Raw genomic sequence first — 24,968 nt, 5'->3', positions numbered from 1 at the left:
CTTATAGCTTTTCCAGAATTTTAACACAATTTTGACAGATAAATACAATCAATTATGTACATAATTACATGTTGTATAGTAAATGCTTTAACAATGCATAAAACTGGGCACCATTTTCTAAATAGATGCTTTAAAAATGCCTCAGACTTATAATCTATTGTTTCTATAGTTTTTGGTGATCTAATTGTGAAAAACTCATTTGGCAGGTGTTTATTAATTCAGTTTGGTAATAATACAGTTATGAAAGTCAGTCATAAATTATTTAATGAATGTCTGCCACATAGTCTCCAGTTATAAATGTTAATAAGTTGTTTAAAAATGGATCTGATCCTTATTATTTGCAGAGTGTTTTGTTTTTCTTTCTTTCTTTTTAATAGAAAATTGTCCAGGGAGATTTTCACAATCTGGCAACTCAAAAGTTGCTCACATTAATAGTTAATGATTGCTTTATGAAGCATTACGAAGTTATGCGTCAATGATCTGATACATTCATTTTTATAAATGTAAAACTCAATTTTCACCATGTGAGCTTCTAAATTATCCGCTTTAGTGCAGATACATTCTTTAGTGTCATCTGATCTGAATCTCTAGGGATCCCACCTTCACTCTACTCCTGTGGTCCAATAGATAAACTGTCACCTTGTTTGATAAATGAAGGGCAGCAGTCAACATAGGGCCCTTTAACATGACAAGCACTGAATCTGCAGTGCCCTGGATACAGTCAACATAAAACATATCGAATGGCATTCCTCACCACATTCTTCTCAATATCAAAAGGTTCATATTTGAGGATATCCTTAGTGCGTTTACGCCTGTGTTTGCGCCCTGACCCACTGGGGCCAGTGCAATAACTTTGGACTACCTCCCACTGCATCTCGCTGCAATGACCACTCTCAGTTTTTATTTAGCTGGCTTGTGTGCCTTCCCAGTCCAGCCGCTTTTCAGATTCATTTCCAGGTAAACACAGTGTGGCCAGCCACAAACCTGCAGCCAACAGGCGTTGTCACAGCTGTGGCAGATAATGGCAAGTCCAAACTCCAGCCCGGCTCTGGAATGTTTACTGTCACCACAGGCAAGTTGGCAGCAAACATTTTTTTTTCCAGCACTTTCTAAGAGGAATACTCTCTCGTTATTAATTTTATTTTGATGAATTACATGCTTAACCCTTTGCCCTGTGCTTTTTTTGTGTCTTGTGTGTGTGACCTGGTGCATTCAGAAAGATACAAAAGCTCAAAAAAGCGACATTCTTAAGTGAATCTTTAAATTTCAGTTGGGGGGTAAAGGAGGAAAAAAAGCCTTACTTTGAAAGTTGAAACTTAAAGTTAACACATCCCTGCCAACAACTCCTGGGTGTTTGAAGGAATGTTCGAAGAGTTCCGCCTTCCTCTCACGGAGCAGAGCAGAGGGCAGAGAGCGCCCTGTTTCCATCCCCCTGCCCTGCACCCAGGAGAGAAAAAAAACCCTCACAGACACCAACAGCATCTTTACCACAGAACTACGCTTTGTGGTGTCATGCTCATGCTCATGCAGGTGTCTGTGCTTTCACTTCTTTAAATGACTCATTAAACTTTCATCACCTTGTGTTTGCCCTTATCATAACCAGTAAAGGAATGGCAGCGGGATGTGTGAAAAGTAGCACTGATCATCATTGAGGCCAATCAACAAGAGCAGCAGAGATGTTAGGGCACATGCATGCAGCTCTGGGAGATCTGTCAACTTAACAGCAGCACAGTGTTTGTGTGACTCGTCCTTCTGAACACAAGCGAATGCAATTTTGGGAAGTACGCGGTTGTGAAAGCCTGAGCTGAGAACACAGTGACCCACAATGAGAGCAACAGCAAAATGTAATGAATGTGATAATCAGGAGCTAATCAGTGATTTGACCAGAAATGTACATGCTTTTCTCTGTTGTCATTAGCATTACCTTTTCACTGCACATTCAGTTCCTCATCTTATTCTATATTCCTATACATACACATATGCTGTAATATAATCATGAGATGATTTTATATTTTGCATTGCGCGTTGGAGTTTTTATGAAGAAACATTTCCAATAGAGACATGCCCTGCTTATTAAAAAAAAAAAAGCAAAACGTTTTTTCTTAATGTTTGTCAGAACGTCTTTTGACATAATTTGCATTTCATTACAGTCAACCTCTCATTCAGTTACAGGCTGTGTGTGTTTGTCTCAGTTAGCCATGGTTATTATACTATGTAGTAATATATTGTGATTGCAAATACAGATGAGGGGGGATTTAAACATCATCTTGGTCCCACTCAATCTATGTCCTCTGTACACACACTTTATAATTATATTAATTTCTGTTTTAGAAAAAAACAAACAATTGCCACGTGAGACAGAGTGACATGTTCTCTAGTATGTGAGCCATGTCAAAGTGACACTGACTCATGTCCTTCTGTAGTCCAGGAGAGATGTTAGAGATGTTGCACAACTTTCTTGTACCCCATGTAAAAAGATATTTGTTTATGTATGACTAGACACTGAGTGTATACTTGGTACACACACAGTGACACACTCAAACACATACACACACTGCTCCAGAGCATGAGTAATAAATACACACAGAGTAGGGTGATAAAGTAAATGGAGCTGGCTGAAGTTTTTGTTTTTAAACTAAATCCCAAAATGTGACCTTCACCCATGTCAGAGAAGTCCAGCAGGTTGATGATTAACTGTGGAATTAGCAACATGTCTCATTCAGGAACATAATGTCATGCAGGTCAAGGACCATTTTAGAGGACTGGGGGCTTTTGACTGTCTGCTGGAATAACTATGTGAAACACTCAGATTTGGGGATTTTAGAAACAGATTTTAGAAGCAGTTGTAGGTTTTTGGCCAGTTCACACATTTAAAAGGTGTTTTTAGAATGAAAATGCATTGCCTGTATAACACTGTCAGTTATAGATGAAATATGTGTCAAATAGATTTGCTATTTTATTCACATGTAAAATTCTCACATGCATTATTCATGAGTGAACTGAGCATTTATTGTGGTTTTATATGCACATCCCTAACACATTAGATAACCCTCTACAAATAATAACACTATATGTATAGGTAGCCTATAAAACATAAATAAGTATTTAATTGTTATTATTTTATTTTGAAAAATTGAATCCTTAAAAATAATAAAAACTACAAAAAAAAGACTGAGGAAGTGAAGCCGAGAAAGCGCAGATTTGAGCATCTCCAGCTCCACCGGTGCAATCCCCAGTCCTCAAACACACACGCAGCGTTTTCTCATGATCTCATTTCCAAGTTAAGCAGACTCTGTTAGTCCCTCGTCAACACGACAGGTTTACTCGCCTTTACTAATGGGGCTCTATACTGATAGTTATGCTCTTGCGTAAATATGCAGTCAAATAGATGTACAACTACTGACACGTGGCTGGCACCGGACTGCAGCCTCACCTTGATGTTTGTGTCACACAAATACTGTACAGACAGGCAGAGGAGGCCTCAGCCGTCTGTGCTCCGGTGGGTGGAAATGAAGTTTCATTATTTAAAGAGTGTCACAAAAAAAACAGCAAGAGCAACAGTGAGTCTAACTTAAGCCTGTATAAACCTTATACTCAGTTCAGCAAATAAAAAGGTGGGTAAACACTTTGTGGTTTGATAACCTCTACACACCTGTTTACTGTGGCTCACATATATTATTTTGTTTCCATTGAGAGTCATAAATTCGAAGCAGGTGAGAACAATTTGCATCGATTCTAAAATGTGTGACGGGAGTTTTCATTGCAATGAATTGTGCTGCCGGTTTTTTTTTGTGCCACAAACACTGAATCCAGTTGGAGACAATAACCGAGAGAGGGCGCTCTGAAGCTGCGTCTGCCATACTCTAATTAAAACATTTAGAAACAGTAACTCGCACATCCAGGTCAATAAAGCAGAAGAAAAATCTTGTCTTCTCACAAATAATAGTGACATTTTTAAGGGAGAGGGGAAAAAATGTGGCTGCTCTTTTAATAGGTAGTGAAACGGGTGTTGATTCTTTTTTTCTATTCAAAACATCTGGGGGCAAAGTGTTGAGAACAGCTGGCCTCTTGGCATCACTTGAATATTAACCCATTTTACCAAAGGTGCTTGAAAACATCTAAATGGAAGCTCCTCGTGCACTGCAGCACGTGCATTCGTGCATGCAGGCCCACATCAGTCTGCATGTTCACACAGCAGTGACTCTCTCAGAGGTGACAATAATCAGCTGAATATGCTCAACACAACCCTGCCAGCGTAATACTGTTATTAATGAATAGGTAGCCTACATTTAGTTAAAGTGCATTCCAAATATATCCACTTTTATGCGTATTTAATTTCTAATGTTGGTGCAAAAATAATAAACTGTTACATATATAGGCTAAAGGCTATAAATTCCGTGAAAACAATAAAAATCTAATATAATTGCAGCTGAGTTGAAGCAGAATAAGCAGGCTATACGCTTATTGAGCATGTGCGTAATGAAAAGCACACCAAGGAAGAGCGCCAAACATTCCTTTTATAGCTCACCCTTTTTTTTTCTCCAGCTCGAGCCAAAATACAATAAGATTAGTTTATAATGAAGCTTTTCATATGAAACTGTTCTTTTCATTCAGCGCAGGTGTACAATTGGGGTGGTGGTGGTGTAGGGAGGGTGAGGGGTGGTGGTAGTGGTGTTGGTGGTGGGTGGGTGAGGGGGGGTGAAGCTTGAGGAGTCTCACATCTAGGTGCGAGGAGATTATTCAAATAGGGCCCAAGGCGTAGAAGTAGGGATTGGAGGCTTGCCTAGCGCACAGAGCTATATCACAGCGTTAACAGGCAGCACGGAGCGTCATTTGAACTCCAGTCACTGACAGACGCATTTCACGGCTGGCTCCATAAGACACATGCGCCAGTCCTTGACGAAGGGGACACGCCGACGACCCAAACACACTCAGTGGTCCCCAGTCACCTGCTATTAGAGAGACTTTGGGCTTTTCCTCTGCTGGGAGACGCTTTGTAAAAGTCCTCCATGATGCTTGGAGCAGTTAAAATGGAAGGACACGATCACACCGACTGGAGCACCTACTACGGAGAGCCCGAGGTGGGTACCTTAAATATATATTTTTTTCCGTCTAAAGCCGATCCCATTTTATACAACTCAATATTAGCCCTGAGATAATATTAACTTTGTGATCAAATATTGACTTGAGGCGCCTCCAAATCCTCCCCCATCTCCACGCAGCGCACTATCCTAACAAAGTTGCTTGACATGTAGGGGGGGAAAAACTTTTCCCTCGGATTATAATTTGAGTCTATACATATCTTTACTGAATCAGATTATTTTTTTGTCATGTTTCCACTCAACAAACACCGGGGCTGTTTGATTTCGCGGAGATTGATTCAAATATTTGTGTTGCAGTCGCTGGGAGCTCACTCACATTTTAGTTTCATCTGCGTCGTTGCACATTTTCAGCGGATTGTTCAATTTCATTGACTTGCTCTAACTGTGACTTTAGACGACACGGATTCTCTAAATAATAATAATAATAATAATAATAATAATAGTAATAATAATAAAATGCTTTCTGACCATTTCAACCTTCACCAGCCTCTGAACAGTTAAAAGAAACCGTTATCTTTATATTATTATGAATTGTTTTATTTATAGTAATAATAATCTGTTTTTATTCGCCTAAAAGAAAAACTATTCCTTATGTGCAGTAATTGCAGTTGTGTTGAATTCCTGACTGAAGCTTGTGCCAGATGAAACTGACGAGTTCCTCTTTCCCCTCACTGACAGTGTTACACCTCGGTTGGCAACATGAACGCGGGCCTGGGAATGAACTCTATGAATACCTACATGAGCATGTCCGGCATGAGCACCACTGCCAACATGACGGCCAACTCCATGAACATGTCGTACGTCAACACGGGCATGAGCCCCTCCATGACCGGCATGTCACCGGGCACCGGAGCCATGAACGGCATGGGCGCAGGCATGACGGCCATGAGCGCAGCCCTGAGCCCCAGCATGAGTCCCATGACCGCGCAGCCCGCGTCGATGAACGCCCTGACATCCTACAACACCATGAACGCCATGAGCCCCATATACGGACAGTCGAACATCAACAGGTCCAGAGACCCTAAGACCTACCGCAGGAGCTACACGCACGCTAAACCCCCATACTCCTACATTTCTCTCATCACCATGGCCATTCAGCAGTCTCCCAGTAAGATGCTGACGCTGGCCGAGATCTACCAGTGGATAATGGACCTGTTCCCTTTTTACCGACAGAACCAGCAGCGCTGGCAGAACTCCATTCGCCACTCTTTGTCATTCAATGACTGTTTCCTCAAAGTGCCCAGGTCGCCGGATAAACCCGGGAAAGGCTCCTTTTGGACTCTGCACCCGGACTCTGGGAACATGTTTGAGAACGGCTGCTACCTGCGCAGGCAGAAGCGCTTCAAGTGCGACAAGAAGATAGGTGGCATGAAGGAGAGCGGCCGTAAGGGAGGGGACGGCGGCTCCTCTAACAGCAGCTCCGAGAGCTGTAACGGCAACGAGTCCCCGCACTCCAACTCCTCCTCCAGCGAGCACAAAAGGTCCCTGTCAGACATGAAGGCGAGCCAGGCCCTGAGCCCGGAGCACGCCGCCGCCTCCCCGGTGTCACAGGGGCAGCACCTCATGTCTCAGCATCACTCGGTGCTTGCGCACGAAGCGCACCTGAAGCCGGAGCACCACTACTCCTTCAACCACCCCTTCTCCATCAACAACCTCATGTCCTCGGAGCAGCAGCATCATAAAATGGACCTAAAGACTTACGAGCAGGTGATGCATTATTCCGGCTATGGCTCCCCCATGGCCGGGGCTCTTTCCATGGGCTCCATGGCGGGGAAACCCGGTCTGGATTCTTCCTCCATACCTGACACAACTTACTACCAAGGCGTCTATTCCAGGCCAATCATGAACTCTTCATAAACTCTGCTGCCCTCCTCCAGATGTGGACTTTCTTTCCCTTCAATTTGTACATTTGTAAAAAAAAATATAGAGTTTGTGTACAATATGTATTTCAGATATTTTTGATGTTTCCCACCGTTTTAGTTGTCGAGTTTGTTAGTAGGCTTATTATTTTGAGAAAGGATGTTGATAACAATAATAATAATAATTCAAAGTAAAGATAATGTGACGAGATCTGTTCGGAAGTCGGCTTCAGGAATGGACCCCAAAGACAAACAGAAACTTGCTGTAAAATAGCCTCCATCCGCATCACTGGATTCCTAAATGAATTTAAATGCCTCGCAGGATTTCTTCAATCATTTGTGTGATTCCTATTTATGGCTTGTATATGTGTATTCTTGTAGTGACAAGAACAGAATCTATATTAAAGTGTTATTGTTTTGTTTTCTGAATATGACGATGTTTGACTAATTATTATCATTATCATTATTAAGCAGCAAAATTAGCAGTAGTGGCGGAAAAAACAGTTGTTACTGGGGGTGGGTTTTAAATGATTAAACCAAAAGCAGAAAAGATTCAAAACAAACATTATTTTTTGATTATAACTCACTTTACATGAACAACTTAAAACTACAATTTATGAGAGGAAGATAGAAATAAGGACAGCCTAACGCTAACCCTATTTAATTATAACATGCATAGTAATGCAGTCTATTTACATATGATGATGATTATTATTATTATCATCATTATTATAACTACTACTATTATTATCTTTTCATGTATTTATCTTTTAATTCTGATGATAATGCGTATCCACGTGCTGTTACATAAACATGTGTTTTCAGCAGGGATTAATCGCTTTGCTGGACAACACTGAATACAATGCTAACAATTTGTCATTTAGAAAATGTCAACAAAACAAACACACTCTCATTAATCCCAAACATAAATTGGGATATTTATAGTGGGGGAGAGAGTGTGTATCCACCACATCATCCGCTTTGAGATATTCAGGGAGTGATGGCGATGAGGAGAACAGAAAGCAAGCTCAGAAAGGTAAAAGCCAAGCTGAGGTATAGAAACCCTATAGAAATATGCTGCACATAAAACCTGACTGTTTTCTGCACATAGTGGCGTCGTGCAAAGACTCCACAATAACACATGAGCTGTAATGTGCTGGGGCTGGACGTGCAGCTAGCTGACTCCCAGTGTGCAGGAGGAGCTGTCTGTCAGTGTATTCAATTAGCCATTTAAATTCCTGCACACATACAGTGAGAGATATTATGATTCAGACTGTCACTCACACACTCTCGCCTGCGTGGCTGCCAGTCACCCAGGTTGATCCACCACACACACACACAGACACACACACTCTCTCTGTCTCTCTCTCTCTCACACACACACACGCTGCAAAGTTTAGATCAGTGACTAAGATTAAGTGTCATTGTCACATAAAACAGCGTCCCGTGGCGCAGGAGAATAGTAGCTGGAAAAGGGGGCTGATTTGGGAACAGAGCCGCTTCAATGCGCTGCTCTAACTTCTATCCTCACAATCTGGGGGTCCATTGTCTACTCCCTATTTTTAAAGTAGTTGGACCCTCCCCTCTTGTTAGATAAGATAGGCGAGTTGTCGTCCAAATGAATCGAGACCCCCCCCCCCACCACCCCACATACACATCTCCCTCTCCCTCCCTCTCCTCTCCTCTGCTGTTTCCCCCCGCTGAGCTCAAATCCAAGGCCAGGGGAGTTTGGGGACATTTTCTGCTCCCCTTATAACCAAATAACACCCCTTCGCCTTCTGAACACGTAGGGCCTAAAGTGTGCGTTTATTCTCCAGACCCTCTTTACAGATCGTACTTTAAACAGCGTGATCTGCGAATAAACAAAGCCAGTAAACAATAGAGTGGAGGCTATGCCCACATATAGGAAGAGTACACACACAAACCAAATTGCACAAGTGTAAACTTTGAATAGGACGCCGCAGCTCTGTAAATTTACACAGACATTAAATTTCGTTCTATTCATTTTAGACATATAATGCTAAGCTGATTTTTTTTATAGCACACTGATCGATATCTCTGTAAAATAATCATTTTTTTTAACTAGCGGGGCAGTGAAATCTTTGCTTTGTGCTAAAGTCAACAGTGACAGAGTTTGAGCTCAAATAAATGCCGTGATGTCTGGAGCCCTTTGCAGAAGGCAGAAGGCGAAGCTTCTACAATGGGCTCCTGTGTGGCTTGCCAACAACAAGCACCGGCTATTTTGCACAGGTATGAAGCTTTTTTATTTCCTACAACGCTCTCTTTAGGATTTTAGACATCTTTATTTTTTTTTCTTCCTTCACTGGAAGGGAGAGGTGGCCGTTCCCGGACATGCAAGGAGGAGTATAGGAGGGTGGGGGTGCAGAGGTTGATATCCTAAATTCATGAGAAAGGAGACGTATTGGATTTCACGACAGGGTGGCGCAAAGCTGAGGGGATCTGCTGAGGTTGTGTGTAAGAGGTTGCTTCAAGTTTCTGTGTCTTTGAGCTGTGTGATGGAGAGGGATCCTGAGAAGAAGAAAAAAGAAACAGCTATAATTGATTTCTTCTTGTGATTGATGCATATTTCAAATGTAACTTTTAAAATCGATCGGGGCGGGGGAAAAAAAGAATTGCAAAAGGATGATTTGATTCCACTTGTTCTCAGTGCTGGTGATGTATTGAAACTGAAACCACCTCACAGGGCTGCAGCACTCCATCACCATCAGGAAACCATCTCGCCATTGTAGAAAACGTATATTGATTTTAGTGGAGAAAAACTATACGGCGGATTGCGTTCACTTGCTCACTGACACATTTACCTCAGTGTGGACCTGTGATGACTGACGGGAGATGGATATTTTTTGCAGTGTGCGGCTGATTGATATCATTGCTGCTGCGCTGTTGTCATGAAAACGAGCTTCGCTGCAGCTCTGACCCTGCTGCTGTGTTTATATTGCACTAGTGTGGAAATCCTTATTTATTTATAATATAGTCGCTTTTATTTCAGACAGTTTTGTCAAATATAGGCCTACATAAAACGATTCGGGAGTGTGTTTTAATAAATTAAGGCACCATACGCTTTTTCTTATTCAGAAATATTTATGTAACATAGCCTTATTATTACTATTATTATTATTATTATTATTATTACATTTATTATTTATATAATAAAAAATAATATTAACAATAAAAATAATAATAAGGTTGATATATAATGATAAAGAATAATAAGTGTGCCACTCATAAAAATGCACCGATGCTTTTACAATAACGTTGACGAGGCCATGTTTGAATAACTAATTCTTGTTAATCTTAAGTATATGGAGAGCTCGCCAAAAATGCCCATTTGCCAGCATTAAACAATTGTACCCTGACGTGGCTCTCACCCGACCCTATAGAGGCGGGATAACCCCAGTCAAGCCCCCTCTAGTGCCCGCTGAGATGGGAATGGCCTTTTGGAGCTTTGCCGGTTCAAAGGTAACCGACCTCAATCTGTACTGGCGGACAAAAGTTCGCCGAGGCCACATCACTGCACCTTCCCCATCTCTTTAACTTTGTGCAGGCTTTTCCATCGAGGGAGGATAGTCTGCTCTGGTCTGGTGTACCTCTGCAGCTCCTGGGGCGCGCCATCATACGAGCACATCTGTTGTTATAGCAACAGAATAAGGGATGGTCCAGCCTGTTGATCCTCTTTTTTTCCCTTTTTTTTTTTTTTTTTTTTTTAAACTTAACTCCACTAACCTGATTTCTCCTTATTTCTTATGGACGCATCTGCATATTTCTTTATTCAAGGCCTGAACGCCAGACCGCGCTCCCACGGTCACACACAGCTCCGAGGCGCATCTCTGGCAGATGTGACTGTGGCCGCAGCTCGGCGACGGACACTGCGCTCACTGAGATATGATGTAGGCCATGTTAACATCTGAAAAATAAATAATAAAGTAGGCTTCTCCAAGCAAACAAATGGAAATAATCGTTGAGCATATATTTTTATCTGCAGTCTATTGTCATATAACAATAACCACTTCACTTCTTTTTTTTCTGCTCACACCTTGAAATAGCATTTAATTGTAGCAGAACCTCCTAAGTGAGACATTCTCCCTACAGCAATGCATTTTAATGCCTAGGCGAGTTTGGGCCTCTATTTTCAATGACTCAGTTCCCTATAAGCCATCCACCCATGGGCGTCAACTGACTGTGGCAGCGTGAGAGTGCAGCTCTCATTCAGCAGGAGTGCTATACAGGAAAGGGGAAAAGGAATCTGGAATTAAGAAAAAAAAAGTCAGAAGAATATAAGGCTATGAAAGTTCCCATTAGGGAAGCAGCGGCAGCAGCATAGACAGAGTGAGCGTGTCACTACAGAATAGTGTGGTAATGACTCCTCCAGTCGGCCTAATAAACACTCCTGGATCATCACTAATGTCTGTCTGATTAGACTATAAGTCTGCGGGCTGTATTAAATCAGGTGTAGAGTTATTTCAGGGAGTCGGGTGGTGTTATATACAGCAGGGTGTCTGCCGCACCTTCAGGCTCACGCGCTGCAGCCCGCGGACTGGAACACCCAAGTAGATCTGTCTCCATGGCGACGGCGGGACACCGGTCCAACAAGCTGTAATTCTGTCTCAGCCTTTTGCAGGGGAGGGACCGTCCACACTAGCCCGACTTAACTCCTCTTTCACCAGAAATACTCCTAATCCCATATCCCAGCGAGCCAAACTGTCGTCCCTCAGTATATTAAAGGGACCACAAAGTCAAAACTCAAAGCCACCCATGGTTTCTCAGCAGGCGGCCCGGCCCGGTGAGATGCTCCGTCCTCCTCGTCCATCCGTCCACACGAGGAGTTGTCTGTCTTTTTTTTTTTTTTTTTTTTACGCATTTATTCACCAGCGCTCACACTTGTTTGTCTTTCAGCTATTATTATTGCTTAATGAGGAAAGGTAGCCTATGGGAAAAAGCAAATGATAGGCCTACTATTATTGTCAAATTTAAGGACAGGCCTGACCTACAATTTAAATTATAGCCTACCTATATAACAAAAGCATGTGGTGATTTAATCAAATTAATAATTAATTTGGGCTGTATTAGGAGATTCTTTTGTTTTATTATTAGTAGGCTATGCTTTCATCATTGTATCATTTTCCTGATAGCTGGAAAAATTGAGAGTAATAACTGCACTACCAGACAATGAAAGTTTTTAACAGAAGCCTGCACAATAATAATAATAAAAAAAATAGTCAGCTGTAGATGAATATTAATGCAAAGCAAGCTGCTTTTGCTAATTTGTAACAAATAAAAAAAGCTAAAATATATTATTTCTGTTGCCAAATCTTAGGCTGAAATTTACCTGAAATGAAATGTGTGTGAGCTTTATGCTTTCTACATTATTAAAGATTTCACTAATCAAGGCTAACACAATAAATAAAAAATAAACTACATACTACATAAACTACAGATGGGACGCAGGGCCAAAAATATAAGTGTATAATTTAGCAAATTAATTCAAATTGTACTTTCTGTACAGTAGCTACAACTTTGTCAACATTGTTTCATTTTGTTTAGGGGCTTCTTAGGCCTCCAGTTCTTTGGTACAGCTTAAATCTTCTTAATAATATATTCTGTTTTACTAAAGCTACATTAAAGTTATAGTTGAATTTTTTAAACTTTCTTTTTAAATTGAACTTTTGTGGAACCCTGGCAGATTGTGCACTGTTTGACTGTGATGGCGTTTTTATGAAAATGAAAAAGAAAAGTTTTGGATTGCTTCTCAAATTAAAGTTCCAGCATTTATAAATTATGCATTATATCATTTTATATGATGAAATACTGTAGTTAATATTTAAATGTTTGGTTCTAAAGAACAATCTGCAGAGAGTGGAGAACAGCAGGGAGCTCTGTATAATCAGGGATTTACAGATGTGCAGCAAAGACATATACACTTCATTTCTCCTTTCCTACTGTTCACATAAAAACATGACTCCTTCCTCATTCTGCTGTGGTCTTTTGTCTATCAAAGGAAAATCTTTTTTTTTTTTATAACAAAAGGCAGTTTTTTTTTTGTTTTTTTTTACCTCATAGCTACTCCCCTCTTGTCATTATTAAAGATGACAATTTAACCAGAAAGCACAGAAAAGTTTCCGTCAACATAACTGACCGACGTGGGCTGTTATTTTGCAAATCAAGATGTATGAGTGCAGGTTAGGGCTCTGTTATGATGGAAAGCATGAGGTGTGTGTGTGTGTGTGCTGGAGAGAGAGAAAGAGAGATCATGAGAGACAGAGAGCGGGAGAAGGATGGCAGGATAGACAGGGTGAGAATGCGGTCGACGACTGTGATTTGTCTGCACTCTTCTGACACGACTATGTGACATTCCAGTGCAGGACTCCTTCATGTCCCGAGTGCGAGAGAGATGGAGAGAGAGAGAAAAAGAGAGAGAGGGGGAAAGAGAGAGGTCCATCAACAATGCCCATTGAGTACTGTGAGGCAGCAGCTGGTGGGACGTGCACTGACCTAAAGGCGATCTATTCAGGCCAGCACGGGGTGCCTCTCACTACCCCGCTGCTTTTATACGCCTGGAAGTGGATGGATGGTCAGTGTTTATCCTTGTAAAGTATTGCAACACAGGTCTGTCATCATGCAAAACGGAAGGGAAACAGCCTCCACCTTACCTATAATATAACCGGGGAAGAAGTGAAAATCAAGGGTGATGGAGATCATGTAAATGTCTGATGAAGATAAAACGGCAATGACAGTCCAAGCTTTTGTCTCTCAGGAGTGCTGAAGTGAGACTCAGGGTGAGGTGGGGTGGTGGGGGGGATTAGCTTCTCAAGGAGAAACCTAATGTACAGAAAAATCCTCCATGCAAGATAACATACATGTGATCAACCAGGCAGAAAGATACTATATTGAATGGAGATTAAAGGTGCTCAATGTATGAAGTTAGGTATTGCTTGGGGGTAACTGCTGGAAATATTTGTGTGCATGCACGCACTCATGCTTCTTGTTCCTCTTTGGTAATTCTGCAGGCATTTCCCAGTGGGTCTCATGCCTGTCTTTGAGATCAAACCTTGTTGGCAAAGCTACCATAAAGCGATATGTCAGTCAGCTGTGGTAAAGGGTTGCCTGCTTGGCTGTGATTGATCTGCCAAGGTTTCTTTATTCCCCTTGAGGCTCGATACCTCCAGGTTTTTAGATTCAGCAGTTGCCAGTACTGATGAATATCTGGGGCTTCTGCTTTTGGAATAGTATACCGCATTATATCCTCTTTTACCTGACCCACTTCCACCCGCTGTGGCACCATTCACCAGCACATGGCCATGACATGGAAGCCAACAGGCTGCAGTGTCTCCTCACTTCCCCCCCTCGGCTCCAGTTCCAGGAAGTGGAGGCACAGCCTTGCCAGCCAATCACAGCGAAGGACACCCAACTCATTAAAAGTTAATGAAACCTATAAACGTGGTGCGCCAGCGATTCATTTAAACCCCCAATCCAATCTCCTCTCCCAGCAAAGGCAAACAAGCCCGTGTGCCCCCAGTGCCGTCCTCGGAATAACAAACTACGGAATATTTTGTCCTGCATATGTTCTTCTATGCAGACATGTGCGCTGTGATAGGCTATCTTACAATGGGACTTGTCCAATTTAGTGAATGCCAGGATGCCGTTCTGCAGGGGTGAATTCTGTAATCTGTGTCCGAGCTGAATTTAATGCCTTTACTTTACACTGCTCTGCTTGTCGGAAATGGCCGCAATAGATATGCCATTTCAACATTCATGAGAATCACTGACATTCAAATAATGTGCTCATTTTAATACCGTATGAGTAGGAGCCAAATCTCGGTGAAAAACCTGCATTTACTTCCTCGTGGTCATGCGAGTGTCAGGGTAAACCCTCTTTCCCTTCAGATAAAGCCATCTCTCCCTCTGTCTACTGCAAGACACTCTGACCTAATAACGCTGCAGCTCTCAATTTGATAACAACCCATCAACAGCAATAAAGTGCCACCTTAAGTGTCCAAAATCTTAAGTGTGGAACAATATCCCCCCTTGTCTTTAAGACCTCCATTTCAACACCGCCCCACTGCCCCATAGTGCTTCCCTTGGGGGATTCAAATTAAATTCTCCCCATGTATAGCGCCACTGTCAGCCCGCTAATGAATTCCCATACCCTGACTTGAATCAAATTAATCCCCAATTTAATCCCATATAAATGGCTGTGCTATTTATAATGGAAAGGCTGGTGCTCAGTTGAAGGATTGAGGAAAGCTGGGAGATGTCTATAGGGCTGTTGAGCAGATTATGGTGAAGGATGAGGCCTCTATGTTTTCCCCACTGCAGAGTAGTCCCCTGATACACACTATTTAACCCTCGCCTGCTTGACACTGACAGAAACATCACAGCGTTTGTCACTTAATATCCTTTCAGATTAAGGAGTCAACTGGCATATTTATTGGTCAGAGCAGGGATGCTCTTATCTTGAAGTGCCCAGCAGAAGGATAATGTTGTGTGAAAGGTGCACACATTGCACATCCTACTGTTTTTATGAAGGCCTTGGTTACAGTTAAATTAGCTGGGAGTCCAGACTTGTTCCAACCAGCCACTGTTAAAGGTCATAGTGTCAGAAACAGTTTTGTTCATGTATGGATGCAAATCTCACATTGGCCAGCTTTCATATGCAAACCTTTTCATGTGAAGGGAAGTTGTGTTTTTTTTTTTTTGGTTCAACTCCCTATCAGCTTTTAGATCAGAGGACCACCACCTTGAATATCAGTCACCAATGGGTGAATGACAGGTAGATTGTAAAGGAGCTTATATATACAAATATAACAGCATCATGTGGTATGGTGATATATTACTTATGCTTTTTAGATGCAAATATAATGGTTCACTACGCCGTCAGATGTATTTGAGTAAAGAAAAGCAAAGTCCAGATGGCGGCTTCAGGTTCAGTTATTGATGTGTGGCTCTGAAGACTGGAACTGTTGGACCGCCCGTCCCTGTGTTGTTTTTGGCCTCTGCATATAAGAGTCAACAGAGAATGAAAACCCAACATCCAGATACGCCAGCATGATGATATTCATAAAATTAAAAAAAAAAAAAAAACTGCTGCAATTTTCTTACTCCAAAATAAAAAAATAAAAAATAAAAAAAAATCTCAGCATAGGATAAATGGGATATTTGGGATTGATACACTGGGTTGGAACGTGTGTGAGATACCAAAAGTGAAACAGTATTAACTGTGTCATTTAGATTTTTATTTTTGTGTGCGTGTGTATGTTTGTGTGTGTATTTATGAGCTTTAGCAGAAAGTTTGCCCTAAAACTGAAAGTTCAAGATCCATAAGTGGAGTTGGGTTTGATGTATGCATACATAGCAAATCCAAATGTATGATATACTGTGTGTAGTTATTAGGTAAGCAGTGGCATGGGATGGATATGATGATGACAGACGGTTCTGAAGTCACTTTGGCAGTTCAGAGGACAGTTTGGAGCCTTTAAAGCTCGGTCCACCAAATGTCTGAATAGCTATGGTTTATTGAGGCATCTGTAAGCTTACTCATTTTATTGCCAAGCTTGGCTCGTGTACCTACCGTGATGGAGAGGCAGAGGACAAAAAAACACACGCACACAAAAGTTTGCTGTTTGCCTTCATTCCACCAAATCCTTGACAGCCGTGCTATAGCCCATCACTATTCACACCATTGTGCTGTCACAACAACTAAACACATCATTTGTGTTGCAGAAACTCATCCTGTATGTATCCAATACCAAATGTTTGGCGACTGAAAGAGGCAATGGTGGGTGGGGTGGATGGTCGGGTGTGTGTGTCTTGGGTGGGGGGGTTGCATAATTTGCTAGGAAACATTTTACCGAACATTTGGTGATAAAAACGCCGGCGTCGGCCCCAAGGCTTAAAGCAATTAATTCAGGATCCTGACATAAACTCTCCAATCCTTTGACAGCTTGGAGCTGAAATAAAAATGCTAGTTCTCCTGGGAACGGCAGGAGATAGCTGGCTCTTTTCTGGACTGTTTGCTCACTGGCCCTGAGAGCAATCTTCCCCAGTCAGAATGAAATGCAAGGACACAAACAATGTACCGGCGAGAGAATGGGAGATGGGGAATGAACAGTTTGGACTATTTGCTCAGCAGAAGGGCAGCCACAATGGCCGGCCCATGGCTTTCCCATGCATCAAGCCTCTTAGTCTTAGGCCTCCCTTTGTTGCCTGGTTTCTTCTTCCCCAGCCAGATAAGAGCCCAGCTGCCCTATACTTTTTAATTCCCATTGTACACCATACTGTATGGTCATTTATCTGTCCACATTCTGCTTGCCATGACGGTGTTGTCTAATTGAACGGGTTATCGCATGTGTATCTCTGTTCACCTTAGCATGTGTACTCGTTTAGGGGTTGAATCGCTTCCACTTTGCTATAAAAGACAGGGCGGCAGCCGGCGAGAGGGGGGGATAGCGGCTGACCCCTCTTCTCTTCTTAGAGGAGGCAGCACAAGTCAAGCACAGAACGCGATAACGATACCCAAGTGGGCTTTCTTTTGGTTCTCCCCCCCCCCCCCCCCCCCTGCCTAAGCTGACACAAATTTCCATTTTTACAGCTGTTTGGATCATACTCAATTGAGGAAAGAGCTGGGTTTGGGAAGTGAGAAATATCAAGGTGTGTATAAAAGTAATAAACAGTGAGGTGTCCCGTTTGAAGAAGCCGACAAAGATGTACTTTTCCAGCCAAAAGCAAAAAGGCTTCTAAGGGCTCTTGAGGGAGAAATGAGATGCAGTCATTATATGACCTAATGGCAACTCCAGCCAGAAGAGAGGGCAAACAGAGCAAGTGTAGTGGCGCTGGCTGAGAGAAAAGATCCATATTGTGCTCTTTTGTTTTGGCTTGTTGGTTTGTGTTTGCATTTACATTGACCAGTTCTCTGCTGAATGTGTATTCACACTCAATACATGTAATGTTGTCTGCATGGCAGGAAATGGAAGTAGCGTGCTTCCCTGTTGAGGTCTGCTGGGAATAAAAATAACAATAGTAAATGTGTCTGAAACAAACAAATAAACACACAAACAAAAAGAGGAGTGGGATGTCACCGGAGAATCAATACACATAAGATGAAGGAGCATATTCATGCATGTGAGCAGACACTCGCCTAAACACAAACACATCCAGACACACACGCACACACACACCCATCCCCCTCTGTAAAGGTTGTGGTGTCAGGGACCCCCTGGGTGGTCAAACTGAGGATGATTCGTACACAATATGATGTTGTGGAGACAAAACCATTGACAAAAAACAAAAAACAGAGTGACTTGTTGTGTTCTGACAACATTTATATCAGCACATAAAAATATTTGTTATTTATACTTTTTAATAAGAATTGAATTGTTTTTGAAGAGAGTGACAAGCGGCTTTTTACGCCCACAGGAACGACAGGAAAACTGTTCCTCTTCCAGCAGAAGGAAAACACAGCCCATGATGATTCCACAGTGGTTTATTCTAATGGATAAGCTCTTAATCTGTCAGATCAAATTTCAAAGTGCCAGGAGCTGTGCCAAGACAGGTCCCAGGAAGGAAAACCCTTTTTGTTTGGGGCAGAATTTTTTTAAATTTAAGACCAGACTTTATTCACAAGGGCCCTAATCACAAAAAAAAGGTATATGACCTGTTGCGGAAGCAATACCTCAAAGAGCAGCATCATTAAGAAACAGTAAGTGCTTGTTTTCACATCCACCTTTTGTGCACCATCAGCATTTTGCCAGCATGTCAGACCTCAGGTATGGCAAGATAAATAGCTGTCTTATTTGTGCCTGTGAGAGCTCGGCTCCTTGTGGGGTGGTGCTCTCAGCTTCACGCTCCACCAACACTGAAATAAAGCTCTGTTCGAGGCATTTCAACACCGCTTAAGGTTGTCCGTGGCCGTGTAATTTATGAGTTGAGAGGACTTCGTTTTTAAGTTCACTACGACCCACAATCTTCCAGCATTCATGGGTGGAGAAAAGAGCTGTGTGAGTCATAGGAAACTTACAACACTCCCCCAATTACCTTAAACAATGGCAGTCTGAGTGATACCTGTGGGGAGCTGCTGTGTGCTTCAGTCGCTAAATGATAATATGATGAGACCAAAATAAACCGGACGTCCCGGCATTTTGAGAGGTTGGGTGTCTTGTCATCTATAGGTCAGTATAAAACTGGCAGGATGTAGTTAGAGCCGATCACTTCTTGATCCACGGTGCTCAGTGGGTGGTCACATGGACAGACAGACAGACAGACAGACAGGATGACATGCTGACTTGTGCTTGCTCGCACTGGTTGCCAACCCACTGTAGAAGAAAAGACCTGAGGGGGCGAGTGTGATGATGCTCTTGGCTTTCTTTTTTTTTTAAGTAGTAGAATATATATGACTAAAATACTGGTGTATATGTGTTTTTGTAAAGTTAATATAAATTGGACAAGTGTGATGTAAGCTATTGACATGTTCCCATATTTTAAAAGAATTACATGATCAATAGTTTCATTTTTATTTTTTCAATATTTCTATTTCTATTCTTACAATGTTATTTTTCATAATGTGTCATAAAACAAAAACAAAATGTTGTAATCTTTATGTGGTACAATAAAACAAACAAAAACCATTGAGCAGCACCGCAAATCATATTTATTCTCCACTGAAAATGACACTTTACTACATCAAAAACACTGTTTGCTAAAAAAAAATAGTGGTGGTTAATTATAGAGGCTCCTTTGTCCGCACACAACGTTAAACATTTATATTTACATATCTGCTGTTTGCCCATTGTTACTGGATAATTATGTTTTATTGCTTATTGCACATATGGGAAATTAAAACACACATTATCAGGTTGGTTTTATCAGAGTAATTACATTTTGTTTATATTATGACCACAAAAACAACAGGTTCGAATGGCCTGGAAAAATGTAAACTTCTGGAAAAGGCTAAATTGAAATCAGATAATGGTTATGTATTTATAGTAAACAAAAAAAGGTTAGTAATTAAATTTCACTGTATGGGTGAATTTGTTGTATTTATCTGTGGAAATAAATAACCTAAACAAAACATGTAACTGTTTTTGAAAAAAAAAAAAAAAGTAAATACATTTTCTCTGGTTAATATTATCAATCTAACCAATTCTCATTATGGAAATGTACAAAAATGAAAACAATTAAATATCTTCGACTGTAATTTATTTCACAAGTAAAAAGAATCAAAGACTGATGAAAATGCAAAACAAACACATAAAACATACACATGATACTGCATTTAATTATGTGTTAAATATTGACGCAAAGATAAAAGAAAAATATAGAGCAGAACTAAAACAAACAAACACACAAAAAATACTAACAAATATATCAAAACATATAATAATGCATGGATGGATAATAATATGGGCTTATATTTCATCATTTATTGTTCTATGATTTTTATAAAACATTTCTTTTAGTTCTGTTTATTGAGCATGCTTCCTTGTTTTGCTGCATGAATATAGGATTACCTAAAAACAAATGACAGAAGTGAAATGCAGTGTGTTTTAGGTGTCTTCATTTAAATGTCAATGTTCATATTGGAACATTTTTACAATAACAATAGGTTTCGTATTGATTGTGTTGAACATACTCGGGGCCTACTCAGCCAGACATGGCTATAGCGTTCACATTACCTCTCTGCCAATGTGTGAATGTCAACACCCTGTAAACACCTTTGACACACATGCTTGAATGCGACGGGCGAGTTAACTAAACATTCCTGGGTGTTCCCCATAAAGGTCTCCCACTCATCCACCAGACTGCAATGACCCGTCTCCCACGCTTCTGACTGCACTCATGGAAAAAGAGCATTTTTCTCTTTATATATTAACATTTTCTTTTCTTTTTCAACTTTTACATCTAACACCGAAATATAAAATACTGAAAAGATAAACAACAAAAAATCACCAGGCTGTATCATCTGGTATTTTTCTTTCTGTGCATGTGTCTTAAAATGCAATGGAACAATGCTCTACAAGGATTTGGGAATTTGGGAGTATAATTCCAGCCCCGTGCTTATCGCCGCACCCAGACTATTTGAGTGTTTTGAGATGCGGGCTCCCTGAGGACGGATCGAAGGCGTCCTAGTAGAACTGCACATCAAATAAATAGGAGGATGGGATTTATATGGAGGCTGTGTCTCTGTCAAACAGGGCTCTGCTGACTGAAGTGATCCCCATGGCCCGAGTGGAGGAGAGGAGGGAGATGAAGCCTCAGAGGGAAGAGGGATAGCTGCGGCAGAGCTACACTGACGCACGCACACACACACACACACACACACACACTCTCAAACACACTCAAACACTCACACAATGTCCCTCTCAGTCCTGGGTTGTGACCGGCCCATGGCATTGGCCAGGTATGTCAGCTATGTTTGCCAAGCCATCCATCACCCATGCACCTTCCCTCCTGAAACAGGAACTTTTGTTTGAAGCATACACTTGTTAAACCCATCCTTTGACTCTGTTTAACCTAATTTATTTCCTTATAGCTGAAGGGGAAGATTTACTAGCACCTATGTTTTGTTCTTTATTTTCCTCTTATTGTGGGGCTGCACAGGACAAATGTGTGGCTAAAAACATGGGCGTGTTGTCACGAAGAGAGATTGCGAGCTACAGTTTGGGGACACCAATGGTCCTTATCATCGGTGACCAGGGTTAGCAAATAAACACACTGCGGCGAAGTCAAGCTGCACGTAAGGAAAGGAAAGATTTGTGGCTGTATCACGCTCACACCTGACAAAAGAGGATATGAAATGTTTTCATTTTCTACACAGGTTGCTTCAAAATAAAAAAAAAAGTGTTGTATGCTTCTATTTTTGTTACTTAAATGATTGAAATTTGCTATTTAAGTTTTGGATTTCACTTTCCTTCACAAGGAAAACTATTTAATTATTTATATACCAGTTATTCATAAAAGAAAAAGGAGGTACAAAACAAATACGAAGAAGCCAGTATGTTTGATGGAGAGAAGATGGAAAAGGAAAAACGTTTCCATAGAACTCAGAGAGCGTCATATTGACTCTAACACAAACATAAACCTGAGTCATTACACCATTGTTGGCCAGCTTGAGAACACATTGTCTGAGTGAGACTCTGACATGAGAACTGGCAACAAATGTCTCAAAAGAAACGTACGTGTGGGTTGGTATGTTTGCTAAAGCACCTAAGATGAAGCCTTTCTTCATTCTCCAGAAACACAACCTTCATTTATCTTTTGACTTCTACTCTGAGCCGGAGAGCTGATATCACTAAAAGTGCCACGTTAATGATTGACTCCCTGCGCACCAAGCATCCTGCGTTGAGTGGCCACTTTGCCCGCTCTTGTGCTGCATTTTCAGCCGTAAATGTTTGTGGTCCCACTCTCCTCTCCAAGTCCCATACAGTATTATTAGCACTGGGGGGTTAGGGTGGGGTCGAGACTAACTTTCAATAAAGAACCATTGGCATGCTGAGGTAAATGGAAGATAAGGAGTTTGTCTCTGACCCTTTTAGTGCTTTATAAGAATGTGGCTGTGTAAACCTAATCTCCCCTCAAGATAAATTTGGCTGTGCTTTGTGAAAGCAAGTTCATGCATTGCCTTTTTTCCCCCCCTCCTGTTCTAAAGCCCACTTTGACAGGCGTGAAATGAGTCCTGGACTTTTCATTGACAGTTCAAGATGGAGAGCAAACTGAGATTAGGGCATGTTAATTAATTGTGGGGTTGGTAAAGTGGCCTCCTATCCCATGAAAGACTTGTTCCATTTATTGCCATCCTGACAAACACTGACACTGGTGTAATCATGAATTTGATGTCCACCCTCCGCTTTTTTTTTCTTTTCTTTTTGGTAGTGTAGGATTCCTTGTGTAATTTAGCACACCTATTGAGCTTTTATATAAGACCAGCATCTATTGATGCTACTTAGCAACTCACTACCACCAGTCAATAACAGCATTACAATCATTGCCTTGTAAAGAAAAAACCTTATATTACACATCAGATTGACGTGTGTTCTCTCTCTCCTCCACAGATGCACATGGCTTTTCAGTTGAAGGAGACTTTTCCACTGCTACTTGGCGTCTACTTTCATCACCCCGCATCCAGCGACCTGAAAGCACTTTCCTGTCGCTGTACTTGGCTATATCTACGTCTGACCTGTCTGCCATATGTAATATCAAAGCCTCTGTCAGCGTGGAACTGAATGGGAACAAAAGAGAGACCTCCATTAATGATTAACTGTTCTAAAAGCCCCGGCTTTTGTATTCCCATGGTGCCCAGGCTATCTGGCCACCATGTGACATGCTCACAGCATTTTTCGAGCAGATTGGGGGAAAGCTAGTGAGCAAACACAGGTGCTTTGGAGCAGCGTTGCCGACGCTGTCAGGGACAACCACAAACAAGAGCAGCTATGCCTGGCTAAATGAATCCCCACCCCTCCCAACACCATCACCACCTCCACCCCCCCCTCTCTCTTCTCTGTCGCTAGCTAACTTGTTTGCTAGCTCGCTATAGCTTTCTCCCTGCAAAGCCTTCCTTCTGGAGAGCCCCCACGTCTCCCACCCCCACCACCCCCAACCCCAAACAAGTCCAATGTCCGCTCCAGCCGTGCTCCACAACTTCTCACACCCTCCAAAGAAACAAACAAATAAAAGTGAGGACGGCCGACCACTTCTTTGAGGTGATGGCATTTGCTGTGGTCATGACTAGTGGGAGAGCAAACAAATTAATGGTGTTCGAGTTTTCACTTTCCAAACCAAACTAAATGTCTTTTAGTTCAAGTGGGGCAATTCCACTGACCCTGGTGTCAAATGCTGTATAAGGGTTGCACACTCTTGCACTTGAAATGCAGAGGAGGAGGCCGTAAGAAAATTAAACAGGACTTGAGCTGTGGCCTACGAGAGCCTGGTGAGGTGAGACGCACGGCGCTGGCATCGGAAGAATAATACTTGAATGAATTGTGTGTGTGGTAAACACTGTGCATGCTAACAGTTTATTTCTGCTGTCTATGTGTTTTGACCACAAACTTTACCAAGAGGTGTGTGGAGCACTTAACCTTTTCATCCAGGCTGACTGATAGTTCAGAGTGACTGGGGGTGCTGTGTCGCTCAACTTTGATAAGACAATCAGATGATAGGATGGCGTTATCTTAACATGGCTTTCCGGCTGGGAGACAAATGAACAGTGTGTGATAACAAGAACAAAAGCTTGGCTCTTATTGGCTGGCTGCGCCGAAGAAAGGAAAATTATCAGTGTGGAAAATTCACAATAGGTGCAGTTTATTTCATTTTCAATTTTCTTCTTAGACGAGGTCACAAGTACAGTTTTTTTTTTTTTTTTTTAAATCATCCAAATATTTATATTGTGTCTTGGTGGCATTCTGATTTCACAGTCTGCAATTACCTGAGCCTATAAAGCAGTTATCACTGGAGAGATGATAAAAATGCTTTAAAACAAACAATTTAAATCAACAGGAGAGGAAATGAAGTTGTAAAAGTGAGACAGAGGAAGAGAGGCTGACACAGAGTGAGCAAAAAACCGATATAAATATATATATAAATAAAAGAGAGAATTTGAAGGATTGAAAAATGTTATGTGCGTCTGAGGGGAAGAGACAGAAAGTGTGAAGAAAGAAGGTCAAAAGTAGTTTCCACCGAGACCTGCTACTGATCAGTGAAAGAGCACTTCTGTCTTGGTTTTCTGACTTTTGCAGGCTAATTCTCAGAGTCAGAGAGAGGTGTGTATACTCAGGGATTCACTCAGGGCTTTGTTTGCTCTGTTCTCCCCCAAAAATGATTGGAAAATATATTGGTGCCCTGCCATGAAATGTTAGAACTTTTCCTGAACAAAAAAAAGAACTTGAAACTGTGTAAAAAATTGCATAAATAAAATGTTCCCTTTATAATATGTGTTGTGTGTTATTTGAAATATAAGATTTTCTTTTTACCAGCCTATTGAATGTACAGTTCGAGCAATTTT

The 24,968-nt window shown here is 41.5% G+C and overlaps 2 protein-coding genes across 2 annotated transcripts in view; both read left to right on the top strand.

Annotated features, from left to right (window-relative positions):
- prkd3 (protein kinase D3) overlaps positions 1-24,968 on the top strand; it is a 123,390-nt gene that overhangs the window by 43,714 nt on the left and 54,708 nt on the right. The window lies entirely within an intron of this gene.
- Positions 4,837-7,390, top strand: foxa2 (forkhead box A2). The gene is made up of 2 exons (XM_083997907.1): positions 4,837-5,081; positions 5,781-7,390. Exons 1-2 carry the CDS (start codon positions 5,010-5,012, stop codon positions 6,957-6,959), a joined length of 1,251 nt encoding a protein of 416 aa, XP_083854033.1. The 5' UTR covers positions 4,837-5,009; the 3' UTR covers positions 6,960-7,390.

This window comes from Trachurus trachurus (genome assembly GCF_905171665.1).
Source record: "Trachurus trachurus genome assembly, chromosome: 22".
Taxonomy (NCBI): domain Eukaryota; kingdom Metazoa; phylum Chordata; class Actinopteri; order Carangiformes; family Carangidae; genus Trachurus; species Trachurus trachurus.
This window is presented reverse-complemented; position numbering and strand designations above follow the sequence as displayed.